At 38.8% G+C, this 19,375-nt stretch overlaps 1 protein-coding gene and 1 pseudogene across 3 annotated transcripts in view; one reads left to right on the top strand and one right to left on the bottom strand.

Annotated features, from left to right (window-relative positions):
- The window catches only part of PSMA8 (proteasome 20S subunit alpha 8), a 47,575-nt gene extending 28,441 nt beyond the window's left edge, over positions 1-19,134 (bottom strand). For 2 of the 3 annotated variants that reach the window (XM_046025738.1, XM_046025739.1), the window contains exons 1-2: positions 19,033-19,134; positions 7,820-7,946 (exon numbers count right to left, since the gene is read on the bottom strand). In XM_046025738.1, coding sequence (XP_045881694.1) covers positions 7,820-7,946; positions 19,033-19,134 — 229 coding nt within the window. The remainder of the gene's footprint in view (positions 1-7,819; positions 7,947-19,032) is intronic. The other variant, XM_046025741.1, reaches the window with a different exon arrangement.
- Positions 1,704-5,911, top strand: LOC123954357 (annotated as a pseudogene).
- Positions 19,135-19,375: the final 241 nt, after the last annotated feature.

The following is a 19,375-nucleotide window of genomic DNA, read 5'->3' as shown; positions in this document are numbered from 1 at the left end:
TGCATCCTCACCAACATCTGTTGTTTTCTGAGTTGCTAATTTTAACCATTCTGACAGGTGTGAGGTGGTATCTCATTGTGGTTTTGATTTGTATTTCCATGATGATGAGTGATGTTGAGCATCTTTTCCTGTATCTGTTAGCCATCTGTATGTCTTCTTTGGAGAAATGTCTGTTTATGTTCTCTGCCCATTTCTTAATTTTTTCTTATTTTTTGAGTCTTGTTTTGATGAGTTTTTTTTAATAGATTCTGGATACTGGGCCTTTATCACTGATAGGTCATTTGCAATATCTTCTCTCATTCCGTCAGTTGCCTTTTAGTTTTGTTAACTGTTTCCTTCACTGTGCAGAAGCTTTTTATCTTGACAATGTCCCAATAGTTCATTTTTGCTTTTGTTTCCCTTACCTCCAGTGATATATCTAGTAAGAAGTTGATGAGGCTGAGGTCAAAGAGGTTGCTACCTGTTTTATCCTCTAGGATTTTGATGGTTTCCTGTCTTACATTTAGGTCTTTCATCCACTTTGAATTTATTTTTGTGTATGGTGTAAGAAGGTAGTCCCATTTTCATTCTTCTGCATGTCCCTGTCCAGTTTTCTCAACACCATTTGTTGAAGAGACTGTTTTCCATTGGATATTCTTTCCTGCTTTGTTGGAGATTAGTTGACTATTTAGTTGTGGACTATGATCTCCTTTTTAAACTGCTACTAAATAGTAAGAATGATAACATGGTAGTAGTAGTAATTGTAGTGGTAATATTAATAATACACACCAGACATTGTTAAAAATGCTTCTTATTATTAACTCATTTAATTATTGTAATAAATCAATAATGATAACACTATCTTTAGCCTCATGTTAAGATTAAAGCAAGGGCAAGGAACAATTAAGTACCTTGCCCACAGTCACAGGTGTAGTGGGCAAGGAAGTCTGGCTTAGAACCCAGTTGGTATGGTTCTAGAGCCTATGCCATGTTTGATTATGCATTATTTGATTATGCAGTATTAGACATTTAGGCATTTTCCAATTACAAAAACCAGTTAACATTGTGGGGAAGAATATTAGTAAATGCTTATTTTCTCTGTTAAAAAGTCATATAAAGTATGTATACCAGAAGGTAAAGCATTCTATATCATTTATACTAAGATGATTTCTTTAAAAAATTTTTTTCTTTTATTATAGTAAAGTGTACATAACATTAAAATTTATCATTTTAACCATTTCTAAGTTTAAAAACAGTACAGTGGAACTAAGAACACTGTTGGAAAATCATCACCAGCCATCTCTGGGACTTTATTTTCCCAAACTGAAACTATGAGCTCATGAAATAACTTTCCATTCTCCCTCCACCACAACCTCTGGCAACCACCATTATACTTCCTGTGTCTATGAATTTGACTAGTCCAGGTATTCTCGTATAAATGGAACCATAGAGTAATTATCCCATTATGACTGCTTATTTCACTTACCACAATGTCCTCAAGATTCATCCATATCATAGCATGTATCAGAATTTCCTTCTTTAGGGCTTAATTATATTCCATTGTATGTATATAGCACATTATGTTTACCCATTCATCCTTTGATGTATACATGTGTTGTTTCTATCTTTTACCTATTGTGATTAATACTGCTACAATTATGGGTATACAAATATCTTTTTGAGTCCCTGCTTTCAGGTCTTTCAGATATATATGCAGACGTGGAATGGTTGGGTCACATGGTAATTCTGTATCTAATTTTTTAAGAAACCACCATATTGTTTTCAATAGTGACTATACTATTTTACATTCTTACCCACAGTGCACAAAGTTTGGAATTCTCCACAGTCTTGTTAATCCTTATTTTGTTTTCTTGATAATAGCCATCCTAATGGATATGAAGTGGTAATTCATTGTAGTTTTGATTTGCATTTCTCTAATGATTAGTGACATCGAGTATTTTTTCATGGATTTATTGGCCATTTGTATATATCTCTGGAGAAATAGCTATTTAAATTCTTTACTCATTTTTGAATTCGGGGGTCTGCTTCTTTGCTGTTGAGTTCCACGCATTCTTTATATATTTTGGTTATTAGTCCCTTATTAGATACACAGTTTTGCAAATATTTTTCTACCACTCCACAGATCCAGCTGAAACCAAGAGTTGGATGCTTAACTGACTGTGAGCTGCAAAAGGAACTAAATAGGAAGTATTGGGCACATGATGTGACTAAAATTCTTATGAGTGGAACTTAACCTAAAAGATATTTTGAGATTTTAAATAAATGGGGCATTTACATTTATTTGTGTCTTCTTTGATTTCTTTTAGGAATGTTTTATAGTTTTCAGTGTACAAGTCTTTTGTCTCCTTGGTTACGTTTATTCCTAAGTATTTTATTCTTTTTGATGCTACTGTAAGTAGAATTATTTCTCTTAATTTCCTTTTTATTTTTTAAAAATTTTTTTAAAAAGATTCTATTCATTTATTTGACAGAGAGAGATTACAAGGAGGCAGAGAGGCAGGCAGAGAGAGAGGGGGAAGCAGGCTCCCCACTGAGCAGAGAGCCTAATGTGGGGCTCCATCACCAGACCCTGAGATCGTGACCTGAGCTGAAGGTAGAGGCTCAACCCACTGAGCCACCCAGGTGCCTCTCTTAATTTCCTTTTTAGATAGTTCACCATCAGTGTATGGAAACACAACTGATTTTTTCGTGTTGATACTATTTGCTCCAACTTCGTTCAATTTAATTATTACCTCTAACAGGTTTTTTTTGTATGGAACCTTTTTTTTTAATATAAGATTTTATTTATTTATTTGACAGAGAGAGACACAGTGAGAGAGGGAACACAATCAGGGAGAGGGAGCTCAATGTGGGGCTTGATCCCAGGACTCTGGGATCATGATCTGAGCTGAACCCAAACACCTAATGATTGAGCCACCCAGTTGCCCCTTTTTTGTGGACTCTTTAGGGTTTTCTATATGCAAGATCATGTCATCTGTAAACAGAGCTAATTTTATTTCTTCCCTTCCAATTTGGATGCCTTTTTTTTTCTTGCCTAATTGCTCAGGGTAGGACTTTCACTATTATGTTAAATAGAAATGGCAAAAGTAGGCATCCTTGGCTAATTCCTGATCTTAGATGAAAAGCTTTGAGTCTTTTGTAACTATGATATTCTTTGTGAGTTTTTCATAAATGACTTTTATTAGATGGAGATCTTTTCCTTCTATTCCTAGTTTATTGAGTGTTTTCATCATGAAAGGGTATTGAATTTTTTAAAATTCTTTTTCTGAATCAATTGAGATGATCATGTACTTTTGTCCTTCATTTTGTTAATGTGGTATAGTTATATTGATTTTCATGTGTTGAATTATCTTTGTACTCCAGAAATAAACCCACTTGGTCATGGTATATAACTCCTTTAATATGCTGTATTTGGTTTGCTAGTATTTTTGTGAGGATTTTTACATCAGTATTTATAAGGGATATTGGTCTGTTGTTTTCTTTTCTTGTAGTGTTTTTGGTTTTGGTATCATGGTAATGCTGGTCTCATAGAATGAGTTTGGAAGCATTCCTTCTCCAATTTACTAAAGAGTTTGAGAGCGGGTATAATTCTTCTTTCAATGTTTGGTAGAATTCATCAGAGAGTCATGGAGTTTTTTTATTGGGAGGTTTTTGAATACTGATTTACTCTTTACTTATTATATTATACATCTGTTGAGATACACACACACACACACACACACTTTTTCTTCTTGAGTAACCAGGTAATTTGTATGTTTCAAGAAATGTGTCAATTTCTTCTCATTTGTTGGTTTATGACTGTTCATAGTACCCTCTGATGATCCTTTTTATTTCTGTAAAATCATTAGTAATGTCTCCTTTTTCATTTCTGCTTTTAGTTGAGTCTTCTTTTGTTCTTAGGCAACCTAATGGCTTGTCAATACTGTTAATCTTTTCAAAGAACAAAACTATTGGTCTTACTGATTTATGTTTTTTGTTCTCCTATTTTCTGTATCTCTAATCTTTATTATTTCCTTCCTTGTGCTAGCCTTAGGTTTAGTTTGGTCTTCTTTTTCTAGTTCTTAAGATATAATGTTAGGCTATTTAATTGAAAATTTTCTTCTTTTTTTTAAATTAAGCAGCTATGACTTCAAATTTTCCTCTTAGCACTGCTTTTGCTGCATTCCATAAGTTTGATATGTTGTGTTTTCATTTTCAATTGTCTCAAGATATTTTCTAATTTCTCTCCTGATGTCTTTGTTTTTAGATTTTATTTATTTATTTGACAGAGGGAGAGAGAGCACAAGCTCTCTCTTAGCTCTCTCTTAGCACAAGAAGTGGGAACAGCAGAGAGAGAAGGAGAAGCAGGCTTCTTTTTGAGCAGGGAACCCCAGGATTCTGGGATCATGACCTGAACCAAAGGCAGATGCTTAATCAACTGAGCCACCCAGGTACCTCTCTTTTGATGTCTTCTTTGACCCATGGGTTTTTTAGGAGTATAGTTGATCCTTAAACAACACAAGGGTTGGGATGCCAATACTTTCCCCCAACTGAAATCTGCATATAACTTTTGACTCCTCAAAAACTTAACTACTAATAGCCTACTGTTGCCTGAAAGCCTTATCCTATCAGTACATCCCAGTGAGACAGTGTTTTTACACAGGTGTCATCTCCTGCATTGTATCCTGGATTGTTCATACCTGAAGCCACATAGCTACTTGAAGGGGCTGTTCTTCAGTGGCCCAGCAGCTGTCCTTCCTGCACAGTGGCCTCATGAACAACCTCTACCTGTGCACCCCTGACTGCCTGGTGCCTCTGCTCCAGTGGCTCTTCCAGCGGCTAATGTGGCCTCCAGAAACTTCTTCAGGAGCCTTTGGCTTCCTATGGGATCTCAGTATGGATAGGCTCTTCCATCAGTCTGATGGATGCACTGGTGGTGCCCCTCACTGCAAGAGGTCATGGAGGCATTACATAGCCTGGGAGGCCACAGTCCTGCTCTGGGACTGCAAGGGCCCTGTCAGCATGGTGGAAGAGTGTTTAAAAATGACACTAGCCTGAGTTGGAGTGAGCAGCAGAACAGCCCCCTGACACTGAGTACCCTTGCACAGCCAGAGGCCTCCACTGATGGGGACCTCTTGGGCCAAACTGAGCTGCTGTCCTGAGCTGGTGTGAGTGGGGGGGCTCTGCCTGCCACACAAGACCAATCTCCAGCAGTTTCTGCTCCTGCTCTTCAAGAACATCCAGGAGTGGCCAGGGAAGCTCCAGCAGCTGTGCTGTACCCTGAGCAAGGTGTCAGATCACCATTACAACTGCTGGCATTCATGAAGTTCTTCCTGGACATGACCTTCTGGAGCAGACAGCTTTGAAGCCAGCTCAGCCTTGTGGTCTTTGCCCAGATCCTGGACTAGCAAGAGACATTCCCTGTCTGGCAAGAGAAGGCCCAGCTGTCTTTTCTCAGTCAGGTCCTGAGCCTCATGAGGCCATAATCCCTCTGGTAGTACCTGGGCTCTGAGACCTTGCCACCTTACCAGAAGCAAGAGCCAAAGGCCAGTGCTGAGCTAGATCACAAGGTCTGTTACCTGTGCCACACCTTCTGATACTGCCTAGGGTGGTGGTCAGCTGCTAGGACTCCCCAACCCAGATCAACGGGGAGAACTGCAGCTTGCTATGCATGCAATTGGGCCTCCATATTAGCACCCATATCCAGGAGAGCCCCCAGGCCATGTTGTCCACACCTACATCTGCTGGCAGGAGCTGCTGGCCCAGTGCCAGCCCCAGGCCCTGTGAAAAACTAGGAAGACTAAAGGAGGACCTGGAAAGACTAAAGTTGCAAGGTAGGGCTGGCCTCAGGCTCTTGGCTCTGGTGGGAAGCGAAAAGGGTTCAGGGAACAGGAGGGAGCATAGAACAGAGGCCAGAAGAGGACCAATGTGATGAAGCAAGAGCCTGCCTTGACATTGCCCCAGACCCACACCAGGCAAGAATGGAGCCTCTCCCTGCCTGGCCACCATCCTCCCAGCTCTCCTTCTCCCCCAGGTGTCTCCTTTGCCATAAGGCCTTTGTCTCCATACTCCCCGGTTTCCCTGGGCTGCCTGGGCTCCCCACACTTCTTCCTTTCTCTGTCACTAATGTTCTTTCTTTGTGCACACTGAAGTCTCATTTCAGGAGGAAAAAACAAAAAAAATGGATGCATGTGTACGCACACATGACAAGAAACATGCCTTGTTTGCTAAAATACAAAAGCAAATAAGCACATGAAAATCTATTCCACATCATTACCCATGAGTCAAATGCAAATTAAACCCACAATGAGACACCACTATACACTTAAAAGAATGTCTAAAATTAAAAACAGTAACACCACCAAATGTTGTTGAGGAGTAGAGAAAATGAATCATTTATACACTGCTAGTAGGAATGCAAATAGTTCTGGTACTCTGGAAAACAATTTGCCAGCTTTTTATAAAACTAAGCATGCATTACCATATGACCCAGCAACTGTACTCTTCATCATTTATTGCAAAAAAGGGAAAACCTATGTTCACACAAAAACCTGTACACAAATGTTTGCACCAGCTCTATTTGTAATGGGCGAAAACTAGAAATAATCCATGTCCTTCAACCAGTGAGTTGTTAACAAAAGCATGGTATACCCATATCATGGAACACTACTCAGCAATAAAAAGCAAGTGACTATTAATATATGCAACTACTTAGATGAATGGTAAGGCAATTATGTTGAACAAGAAAAGCTAAGATGAAAAGGTTATATATATATATATAATAGGATTCTATTCACTAAACATTCTCAAAATGACAAAATTATAGAGATGGAGAAGAGAATGGATTAGTGGCTACCAGAGGTTAGAGACGAGGAGGAATATCATGAGGTAGTCTTGGGTTGATTGAAGAGTTGTGTATCTTGATTGTGGTGATGGTTAGATGAACTTACACATGTGATAAGTCTAATAAAACTATACACACGTAAACATACAAATAAATGCATATAAAACTGTTTAAATCTGAATAAACTCTGTGGTTTCTAACAATGTCATTTTACTGGTTTTTGAAGATGTTACCATTGGGGGAAATGCAGTAAAGGATACTTCCCTGTGTTCTGTTTTGTTTTGAAAGATTATTTCAGAAAGAGAGAGCTAGTGAGAGAGAGCAAGTGCACGAGTGGGAGGGGTAGGTAGAGGGAGAAAGAAACTCAAACAGGCTCTGCACTCAGTGCAGAGCCCAACGCAGGGCTTGATCCCATGACCCAGAGACCACGACCTGAGCTGAAACCAAGAGTCAGATGCTCAACCCAATGTGCCACCCAGGGACCCCCCTACCCCATTTTTTTTAAATGACTTTCTGAGTATCCATAATTATTTCAAAATAAAGAGTTTAAAAAGAAAACGCAGCTACCTGAAGTTATAATTAAAGTACTGTATATATCTTTTAACATTATAGTTTTATCAAAACTAATTATTGAAATCCATGTTTATATAGATGTGGTCTTCCAGAAAAGATATGATATACTGTTTGTGTTAAGAAATGGGGGCGCCTGGGTGGCTCAGTGGGTTGGGCCTCTGCCTTCGGCTCAGGTCATGATCTCAGGGTCCTGGGATTGAGCCCCACATGGGGCTCTCTGCTCAGTGGGGAGCCTGCTTCCCCACCCCCCTGCCTATTTGTGATCTCTGTCAAATAAATAAATAGAATCTTAAAAAAAAAAAAGAAGAAATGGAGCATATCTCCATGTGTTGCATAAGTGTAGCAGGATGACTGTAGGAGGGGCCAACTGTGTTACCCTACTACATTATGATACTCTGTATTATTACTGTAGTTCATAAGTACCTGCAAAAGCCATGCAAACATGGTCATCAAGGGCACAAATTTTCCTTACAGTTCTTTCATCTTGAAGCTTGGCAACAGATTTTTTTTCTACTCCAAGCACAACTATATCAGTACCTCGGATTCCAACCTGTCAAACAATTTAAAAAAGCATAATTAATTGTCAGTTTTAACATTAAAATGAAGTTATCCCAACACATGACTTAGAGGAAAAGACTTTTCCATAACCATTCAGTAAAACTGAAAAAAGTAGACTTCTAAGAAAACAGCTGCATAGGTGCAGGATTACTAGAAGTCCATTCTCCAAACCCAAAGCAAAGAGGACAAATAGGTGGAAATTGGAATATACCACCAATGCTGAAACTACATGAGTGTCCTAAACTCAAGCAATACACCTGAAGAAGTACTAACTAGATACAGAACAATTTTAACCAAAACGAAAGAAAATGCTGGAAATCCATATGGATTACTTAGAGAATGGGCAATACGAGTACTGATAGCATAAATAGTATAGAAAATTAAGTAGATAAAATTCTGAAAGCTCTCCCATGTATTTGACAATCTGGAGGGACAATGCTTGGGGGCTATAAGCAGCCAAGGGAAAGACCAAATGCATTCACTCCAGTTACTGATCAACAAAAACTCCAATCAAACATGAATATAACAAGATGAATCACTATTGTTCCTCCCTCTATCCCTTCGCTTGGGAATGAAGTAGGAAAATGTCTAAAGAATAATGTATAAGGATACTAGTTTTCAAACCAGGACTTCTGTGGACACATGCCCATATTCTCAGGGGTTCAAGAGTAATAGATGAGAAGTTAAATTCTGTATTATACTGGTAGTCTAAATATTTTGATACAGGTATTTGTGTTTATGATTGCCTTGTAGCCAAGTGTGATATTAGTACTAATTATGCAAACAGGTGGGCTCTGAATTAGTATCATTGAAGTGGAAATACAGAATAGGTTAAATACAGAACAAGACCTGAGATTACATCCTCCAATTAAATAAAACTTAAGACAACTTATCAAGGCTTTTGCTCTTACCGTTCCCTCACTTCACTGCAGTCTGTCAATTTACCTGATAGGCCTTTCCCTAATCATCCTATCTAAAATCAACAACTCTCCCTCAACATTCCTACCTTCATCTAAGAGACTCATGTTGAACTTTATAACCTACAGGGATTATGAATTAAAACTTCCAACACAGAATATGTAGAAAATGTTTGTTTGTTTATTAAATATTTTTTATTTATTTGAGAGAGACAGAGAGAGCACAAACATGGGGGAGGACAAGAGGGAGAGGGAGAAGCAGACTCCCCACTGAGCAGGGAGCCTGATGTGGGGCTGTGTCCCAGGACCCAGGGATCATAACCTGAGCTGAAGGCAGACTCTAAACCAATTGAGCCACCCAGGAGCCCCTAGAAAATGTTTATAATAAAAATCCTAACATCAAAGTCCTTTGTATGTGGGTAAAATTATTCTCACAAGAAAATTCATGATCTCATTTTATAAAATCAAATAAAAAATTAAGTATGAATTCATTCAAGAAGCTCAAAAAGTAATAAAAGTATTTAAACTAAGCTTACAAGGTGAAATAAGGAAAAAGCAGAAATTAATGATTATGGAAAAAACAATAAAATTGATGTGATGTCAAGAGACAGTTTAAGTAATAATGAAGAGATGTCTCAGTTAATCTAGCCAAAAGGGGCAAAGTGTAAAAAATTACATACAACTGTGAAAAACCAGGAACTTAAAAATTACAACCCTAAGTTAATCAATGTGAAAACCTGAGTAAAAAGGAGGACAAACTATAAAAATTAAAAATTGCCCATGTGGACTCAAAAAATTATAGAAAACACAGTCTCTCTAACAAACATGGAATAATTTCAAAAACAAGTCTCATGCTTAGGAAGTTCATGGATGAATTTTTCCTGATTTTCTGTTATGGGTAATTCCTATGTTATTTACATTATTCCATGGGTGGGACACCTATCCCAGTGGCTCAGTTGGTTCAACTTGGGATTGAGTCCCACAAAGGGCTCTTGGCTCCGTGGGGAGCCTGTTTTTCCCTCGGCCTGCTCCCTGCCCCCTGCTTGTGTGTTCCCTCTCTCGCTCTCTGACAAATAAATAAATAAATCTTAAAAAAATCTTAAAAAAATTATTCCATGGTACAGATCAAAATGGAAATGTTCCTAACTCTGTTTTGGAAAGTTATGTAACAATCTGGCAAATAAAAATCAAAATCTGGCAAATAAAACATTTTCTAAATAAAGAAAAGTATTAATGATTTTTCACTTAGGAAATCTCATGTCAAAAAACAAAACAACAGGGCGCCTGGGTGGCTCAGTGGTTTAAGCCACTGCCTTCGGCTCAGGTCATGATCTCAGGGTCCTGGGATGGAGTTCCGCATTGGGTTCTCTGCTCCGCGGGGAGCCTGCTTCCCTCTCACTCTCTCTGCCTGCCTCTCTGCCTACTTGTGATCTCTCTCTGTCAAATAAATAAATAAAACTTAAAAACAAACAAACAAAAAAAAACCAAAACAACAAAAAAAGGAAAGCTGATACCAAAATTCTAAACAAGATAATTACAAATAGAATCTACGAATACATGGGAGGTTGGGGGAACAGGTGGTGGGTAATAGGGAGGGCACGTATTGCATGGAGCACTGGGTGTTGTGCAAAAACACTGAATACTGTTACGCTGAAAAAAAATAAATAAATTTAAATACTGAAAAAAAAAAAAAAAAAAAGAATCTACGAATACAGAAAAACATGCCTGGGTGGCTCAGTCGGTTAAGCATCCAATTCTTGATTTCAGCTCAGGCCATGATCTCAGGGTGGTGGCTTCGAGCCCTGTGTCAGTCTCCATGGTCAGCACAAAGTCTGCTGGAGATTCTCTCCCTCTGGCCCTCCCCCCTGCTTGAGCTTTCTTTCTCTCTCTCTCTCAAATATAAGAACAAAAAATAAATAAATAAAGGGGGAAGGTGAGGAGATATGGGGATGTATGGAATTTTCCCTTTTTTGGTAACTGTGCCTCGTTGTAAGTAGCCCATTGGTTAGTTATGGCCTATAGATATTTTGAGATGGGTTGCTTGATGGGCCTGCCTGGTTTCAGCCAGGGGGTTGGGAGTCACTGTGAGTCCTTTTGCCTTGATTACATTTCCACTGCTCAAGCCTATTGATGGTCTCTATAAAACTGGCAGGCAGAAATCATCTGAGAAAATGAGTCACTGTCCATTCCACTATTCAAGCCAAAAACTGGGTTATCCTTTATAGCCCATCCTCTCACACCATCCATTTCCAATCAATTACCTTGTTTTTGTCCATTTTACCTACAAAAGTTATCCAGCTCCCCATCAACACTCTAATACAAGGAACCATCATTTCTTGCCTGGACTATACATGACTGCATAGCCTAGTAGGTTTTCCACCTTCTACTTTTGTTTCCCCCTTTCCATTCTCCCACCCCCATCCTGTATTGCCAGTCAGTCTTTACAAGGCTGTCAGAGTGAGCATTTAAAAACATCAGTAGGGCCAGATTACTCTACATTTTAATATTATTCCACAGCACTCCTCTGCACTTAGAAAATCTTTTTAAACTCTTTAGTCTTGGCTATAAACTTGGGCATGATCTAGCTCCTGCCTACTTCTCCAATGGTATGTCATTGTTAGTCACCAAACTCCAGCCACATTACCTTCTTTGAAGACTTTTTCAAAGCACAATTCTGTTTCCCTCTTCCGAACTTTCACATGTAATATTCTCTCTGCCTGGAATGCTTCTCTTCCTATTTCAAGTCTCAATTCCAATTTCACTTCAAGGAGTCCTTCTATGTTATTCTTTAAATAACAACCCATTCTGTTCTTTCAGTCAGCACATTTACAATTGTTTATTTATTTTATTTAAAGAATTTTTTTTAATTTAAAAAAAATTATTATTTATTATTATACTTGTCTCTCCAAATAGTAGTATCTCTGAGGGCAAGGAAACAAACAGAGGAATCTAGAAAGTGGCACGCTCCACTGAACAATTAACCTACTCTCTTCAAGAAGTCAAAGCCATGAAAAAAGAGGAGATGCTGTTCAAGAATGAAACAGATACCTAAGGGTTAAGCATAGTACACGGACTTTAGATTCAGACTCAACACAATTACAAAAAGACTTTTTGTGAGCAATGAGGAAAATCAGAATGTAGACTATTACAAAATATTAAGGAGTTTTTGTCAATTTCATCAGGAATGATAACGGTCTTAAGAGACAACTTTATTGAAATGATGAAACATCTTGTTACCTGGGATTTATTTTGAAATACTCCACTAAGGTGCAGCTGGGTGGCTCAGTCGGTTGGGCATCTGCCTTCAGCTCAGGTCATAATCCCAGGGTCCTGGGATCGAGCCCCACATCAATCCCTGCATCAGGCTCCTTGCTCAGTGAGGAGCCAGCTTCTCCCTCCCCCTCTGCCTGCCACTCTACCTGCTTGTGTTCTCTCTATCTCACTGTCAAATAAACAAATAAAATCTTTAAAAAAATACTCCACAGAAGAATGAATTTTAATCCATATCTCACACTATAAACAAAAATTAACTCAAAATAGATAATAAATTAAAATGTAAAATGCAAAACTATAAACTTTTAGGAAAAAATACTGGAGAAAAATTTTGGGATCTAGGCAAAGGGTTTTTAGACTTGTCAGAAAATGGGGAAAGTACACAAGAAGTCCTATGTATTCTTTCTTTTCCTTAAGTTTCTATATTTAAGTAATCTCTACACCCAACATGAGGCTCAAACTCATGATCCTAAGACCAAGAGCTGCATGTTCTACCAACTGAGCCAGTCAGGTGTCCCCAAATCTCTATGTATTATTTCTTACAACTGCATATGAATCTACAATTATCTCAATAAAAAATTCAATTAAAATTATTCTGCTGGAAAGAGGGAAAAGTTGGGGAAAGATATAACAGATTGGTAAAATGTTGGTAATTGTTGGAGCTGGATAATGGGTATACAGAGGTTCATTACGGTATTCCCTTTATATCTTTGTGTGTTCAAAATATTCCATAATAGAAAGTTAAAAACAAATAAAATAAACACAAAACAAACAAACCTTGAATTTCTCTACTGGCTTTTTCTCACCAACAATTTAAACACATGCTGAAGTCTCCCTTATCTTAAGTAAATTCTTAAAGACTACTTCACTTCAATCCCATCCCTCTCAATTTCTTCAAACCCAAATACTGTCATCATCCTTCAGCTGATGGCAACATGGTTTCTACCCCCACTCCTCCCAGAGTTTAGTCAAAGTAGACTACACACAGGTAATTAAGGTCCCTCATGCTTGTCTACCCAGTCCATTAGTCTATGGTCTACATTTCATCTTTTCAAGAGAAGAAGAGTACTCAAGAATACTCATTTACTTCACCTTCAACATATATTTTAAGCAGGGGAAACAAATGATGCACTTCAAAATTACTATCTCTATTCCATATCAATCTGTTGAGTTCCAAACATGTATATTTACATATACTCATACCTCACAGTCTCTGTGGGTCAGGAATATGGACAGTTTAACCTCTAGCTTAGGTTCTCTCTCAGGCCTGCAATCAAATTGCCCGCCAGGGCTACACTCATCTCAAGGCTCATGAGGGAGGATCCATTTCCAAGCTCACTTGCATGGTTGTTAGATTCAGTTCCTCACTCATTGCTGGGACTCACTTCCTTGCTACATAGGACCCTCCATGGGGCAACTAAAAATGGCCACTATGTTCCATAAGAATCAGCGTGTCAGAATGAAAGAGGATGAGCAAGACATAAGTCAGCATCTCTTTGTAACTTAACCTCTGAAGTGACATCCCATCACTTTTGCCTATCTGGATTCCTAGAAACCAGTAACAAGATTTGGTCCACACGCAAGGGGAGAGGATTACACAAAGGCATGAGCACCAGAAAGTGGGGATCATTGGAGGTCATTTTAGAGGTTACCTATTATAGTTTCCATAGCATCTCAACCTCAACAAGTCTGAACCTCAATCCTACAGTCAAACTTAGAGCTTCATATGCTCCAAAAAAGTGGCAGGGCCATTTACTAAGAGGCTAAATCCAGAAGCAGAGGTACTATCTTTGACTCCTTCCTACTCTCCTCTCCCCACCCCCTGCCCCAATACCATCTAAATAAGCAAACTGTTTCAACTATACCATTAAAGTTTCTCTGGAATCTGCCTTATTCTCCTTTCTGTCCCAACCATAGTAAAAAGTATTATGTTTCATCTGGATTGTTTCATAGACTCCTACATGGTTCCCGACTTCCAGTCTTGATATTATCTAATCCACTGACCACACTGGAGTCTGAGAAATCTTGAAAAATAAAAATATGAAAAAAAGAAAATCTGAATGTCACATTCCTCTACTTAAAAGCTTGTACTAATAAGGAGCATTTCTTACTAAGCAAACTGAGACAGCACAGAGCTGGACTTGGAACAGAAAGATCTAGGGACTGTAATACTTACTCTTTGCATATTGGCCTTTTGCTCTCTTAGTAAACAGAAGCTTTCTCTGTTACAGGAAAAAAAAAAAAAAGATGGCCACTGGCAATCTTGGATGCACATCCCAACAGCTGTCCCAGAGGAAAAAAGCTACCGCTATCCCTAGTTTAAAAAGTCCTAAGGATGGACTTACAGTGGCTAGATTTACATTGTCATAATTGTGTCCAGGAGGACAGAAACTATGAATTATTCTACCTGGGTCATGAGTACCTCTGTGGTTGGTCAAATGCAGTCTGTTACTAGAAGGATAGATCAGTAAAAATCTAGAGAATGACAACAGACATTCTTCTTTCCTTAAAGTCATTCTATGATCCACCCCCTCTTTCTAGCTTTATCTCTTCCTGGTTTTACATTGCAATGTGGAATGCCTTCCAATTCACAGCATATAGTTGTCTTTTGCTGATTGGTCTTCACATGCTATTTCCTTTGTCTAACATATACTCTTCCTTTTTCCCACTTTCAACCTATCATTCATCTTTCAGGTGTCTATTTAAATATTACTTCCTCAGGAGAATCTTCCTAACACCTAGAGTTCCCATACTGCCCCATTCTCTCCCCATCATAATACTCATTTAGGCCTTGCTGAGACTATTTACTTAATCATCTAATGTGCCTTTTAGATATTAAGCTCTCTGAGGACAGGGAGTGAGTCTTATTTACTCTGAAACCCTAGGACCCAACACTATGTTTGGCATACATAAGTGTTCAACAAAAAATCTTGAAATAATAAATGAATGCACTGGAAAAATCACAGACAAAAGTGAAGGGAAAAGTAAAAATGAAGGGACAGTAAATAATAAGAGCTATCTTTTATTAAATACCTGCTGTGAACCAGACACTGTGAAAGATATTTAACACGTTTTATTACCTCATTTAACTCTTTCATCAACCCTACAAAGCAGGTGTTATTTTGGTACCTATTTTACTATTAAAGAAACTACAGTTTAAAGAAATTAATTGCCTTGTGTGATATATACCTGGCTTCCATATTCATGATATGATAGCTAATTATTAGACAAATATTAAATTGCATGATACAATGCAAAGAGCAGAAGCTTTGGAACTAGAAAACATAAGTGTGAATATGGGCTCCATCACTTTCTAGCTGGTTACCCAAACTTTCTGAATCAGTTTCCACACATATATAAAGGGGATTAAATACTATCCTTAACATTACATAACATACTAAAACACTTGGTACAAAAGAAACATTACTTAAATGTTTACTTCTTACCTTGCCCCTCCACTGTAGTATATCGTGTGATAAAAATACAAGTGGAATTATGCTACCTGATTTTTAGGGCTTTTTTAAAAAAAATAATTTATTTATTTGTCAGAGAGAGAGAAAGTGAGAGAGAGAGGCAGCAAAGCAGGGGGAGCTGCGGTTAGAGGGAGTAGAAGGCTCCCCACTGAGCAAAGAGCCCAACATGATACTCAATCCCAGACTCCAGCTGAAGGCAGACACTTAACCGACTAAGCCACCCAGGCATCCCTATGCTACCTAGATTCTTAAAGATCTTATAATCCAGTTGCTGTGAGAAGACCATTAAGTATACTTGAAATTAAAGTGAATATGAAACCAAATAGTAGATACTCTAAAATGCTATGAGGTACAGATTTTAAGTTCAGAAAAAAAATAAAAGAGTCACAATGGCTGGAGCAGATCCAGAAGGCGTCATCAAGGAGAAGAAATGTGCAGAGATTCTCAAAGGATACAAAAGAGGGAGTATGGCATAAATAAAGGTGTTTTCTCCACTACCCACAAATATGTGTGAGTAAAACCATAAAGCTGCCCCTTTAATTAAAGACGGTGGATAAGGATTATGGAAGACAGTGATGGCCAGAACGTGAAGCTAAGATTTAAAAAAGCAGGAAAGATGGAGGCAGTAACAGTTTGGGGTCAGGGAAAGGACAGAATGAGTAATGGTAATAAATCTTACCTTTTTCATGGGAAAACTGTAAAGGATTCATTGTTTTTTTTCCTAAGAAGAAAGGTATTACCTCTCCAAAATGTTATTAAAACATATTTTTCATTTACAGAAAAGGGAACAAAACCAAAAAGTAACCAGGCCTCTTGCCTCACTTCATGCTATAAGATAATCACCAAGAAGGAAGTAGAACCCAATCCTCTAATTGTGGTCCCTATAACTTCTTGTATTACTAAATAATATTGCATCCACACACTGGTCAAAACTGGTCAACCTTTGCTTATTTGCAACTCATCATAACAAATGTTGCTTATAGGCAAAATATTTTGTAACATATTTTAATAAACAAGTGCCATTATAAACTTTACCCCACATAAAAGATCATAGCACCCTCAAGGAAACACAATGAACAACTCCATACAAAGATGCAAATTATAATTTCAGAAACCTGAGACAAAAACTGTCTCATCCTTCCAATGTATCTTTAAAAATGCCCACTATAGGTATTTTTATATCCATACCCTTTTACAGCTCATTACAAAGGAACTATCAATCAGTTCTATAGCATTCTTAAAACATTTTAAATGAGCCAGTGTGGCTTCTTATTATACCCCAGTCTTCTCCCATTACTTCCTTTATTTTAGGCTCTAAAACTTGGGCATTATCTTCTAACCATATGCTTCATGCCTTGCTGGGGATTATATAACTTTTTGTTTTCATCAAAATGGTACCCTTTTGGTTTAAGCTACATCAGGCTTTTCTTAAATTTATAATTCTAAAAAAAATTACTTATAAAACAGAAGCAAAACTAGAGGGCCCCATTAAATAGAAAAATAGTTTAAAAATGATAAGATTCTTTCTAGTGTTATTTTTTTTTACCACTTTACATTTGATAGACTTATAATAAAAGTGAATCATTTCCTTCCATAACTAAGTTGGTATGGAAAGTGAGGAAAATAGAGCCACTGCTAGACTCAAAAATGCACAGTGTATTCTTATACCTGGTGTTTCAATTTTCAAAATACACAACAAACATGCTCATGAAATTCGAGAGATTAAAAAAAATTGTATCCTTCAGGGATGCCTGGGTGGCTCTGTCAGTTAAGTGTCTGCCTTCTGCTCAGGTCATGATTCCAGGGTTCTGGGATCAGGTCCCTGCATCTGGCTCCCTGCTCAGTGGAGAGGCTGCTCTCCCTCTGGCTGCTGCTCCCTCTGCTTGTGTGCTCATGCTCTCTCTCTCTCTCTCTGACAAATAAATAAATAAAATCTAAAAAAAAAAAAATTGTATCCTTTTGAATTCCTAAGTTAGGATTTAGAGGATTTGGGGTAATAGATCCTTGGTCACCATAGCAATTTTGTCCTTTTTAATTTTTATAAATCACCATGATTTTTTTCTAAAGATTTTATTTATTTATTTGACAGACAGAGATCACAAGTAGGTAGAGAAGCAGGCCCCCTGCGGAGCAGAGAGCCCGATATGGGGCTTGATCCCAGGACCCAGAGATCATGACCTGAGCTGAAGGCAGAGGCTTAACCCGCAGAGCCACTCAGGTGCCCTAGATCACCATGATTATTAAATGTAATTAAAACTTGTCAGTATTACTGCTACCTTGAGTATTTAAGTTTTCAGAAATATGGATACTTAAATGTAAAGCAGGGTACAATCTCTCAAAGAATTCCAGCATTATTTGAACAACAAATAAACAAAAATGTGGCAAAAGAACGCAGATTCCTGGGGCTTAGAGCCTCTAAAAGGCTGCCAAATATTTGGTTGAAAATCTTAGGACAATTACGTTAAACAGGAGGAACTGTATGATACCTGGCTTAGCGTTTTTGACCATTTCTTCGCCAACAGATTCAATTTTACATTGATTTGTCCCTATTTCAGGAAGCAGGCATGGCCTTTTAAAAAATATTTTATTTATTTGACAGAAATCACAAGTAGGCAGAGAGGCAGGCAGAGAGAGAGGAGGAAGCAGGCTCCCCGCGGAGCAGAGAGCCCGTTGTGGGGCTCTATCCCAGGACCCTGGGATCATGACCCGAGCCAAAGGCAGAGGCTTTTTTTTTTTTTTAAGATTTTATTTATTTATTTGAGAGAGACAGTGAGAGAGAGCATGAGCAAGGAGAAGGTCAGAGGGAGAAGAAGACTCCCCGTGGAGCTGGGAGCCTGATGCGGGACTCGATCCCGAGACTCCAGGATCATAACCTGAGCCGAAGGCAGTCGTCCAACCAACTGAGCCACCCAGGCGTCCCCAAAGGCAGAGGCTTTAACCCACTGAGCCACCCAGGCGCCCCGGCATGGCCTATTTTTAATGTAATTACCATTAAACAACAGTACCCACATGAAGGAACTGTTATTTTTCCATGCATCTGTGGATTCCGAGGAAGCAGATCATGTGCATCCAGAAAGGCCGTTATTAAGTGGATGAAGTTTTTTCTTCCGTTTTTGTTAGACACAGCATTAATGTCTCTTCTAAAATCAAGGCTTCCACTCACACCCTAGTTTTTTGTCTGTAGCTATGGTTTTTCAAAATCAGCTGCACACCTATGAAATCTACCAATTTTTCAGAATTGGCAAATTTCTAATTTCAGAAAGGGCATCTCTCTCGATAAAAGGAACGAATCAATTCTCACAAGTGGGAGACTCTCCTTTTCTGACCCGCCCCCCCCCACATCAGGACCTTGGGTTGGGGCACCAGGGTGAGGAAGGCATGGCTGGAAGCAATGGTGGAGAAATGGATCGCTCACCGCTGTGGATCCTTTCTTCACTGCTTCCTGGGCATATTCCACTTGGAAAAGGTGTCCATCTGGGGAGAAGACAGTGATTGCCCGGTCATACCGAGATGCCATGGCACAGGCGTACGCCAGTTCCTGCAGCGCCAACGACGCTACCTCTGGAGAAACGCACGAAGTCTCGCCGACTGCCACGTGCCACCCGGAAGTGCTTGCCCAGAGCCTCGCGATGCCTCCCGGAAGTGCTCACGCTCATATCGCGAGATGCCCTCTGGCAGTCCTGGCACGCACCCCCTCGATGCCACTGAAAAGTCTTTGTTCCGCCTGCCTGGGCATGGCAGTGCCTATGAGATGGCAG

Source organism: Meles meles, chromosome 12 (assembly GCF_922984935.1).
Source record: "Meles meles chromosome 12, mMelMel3.1 paternal haplotype, whole genome shotgun sequence".
Lineage (NCBI taxonomy): Eukaryota > Metazoa > Chordata > Mammalia > Carnivora > Mustelidae > Meles > Meles meles.
Note: the sequence above shows the minus strand (reverse complement) of the source record. Positions and strands in the feature narration are given on the sequence as shown.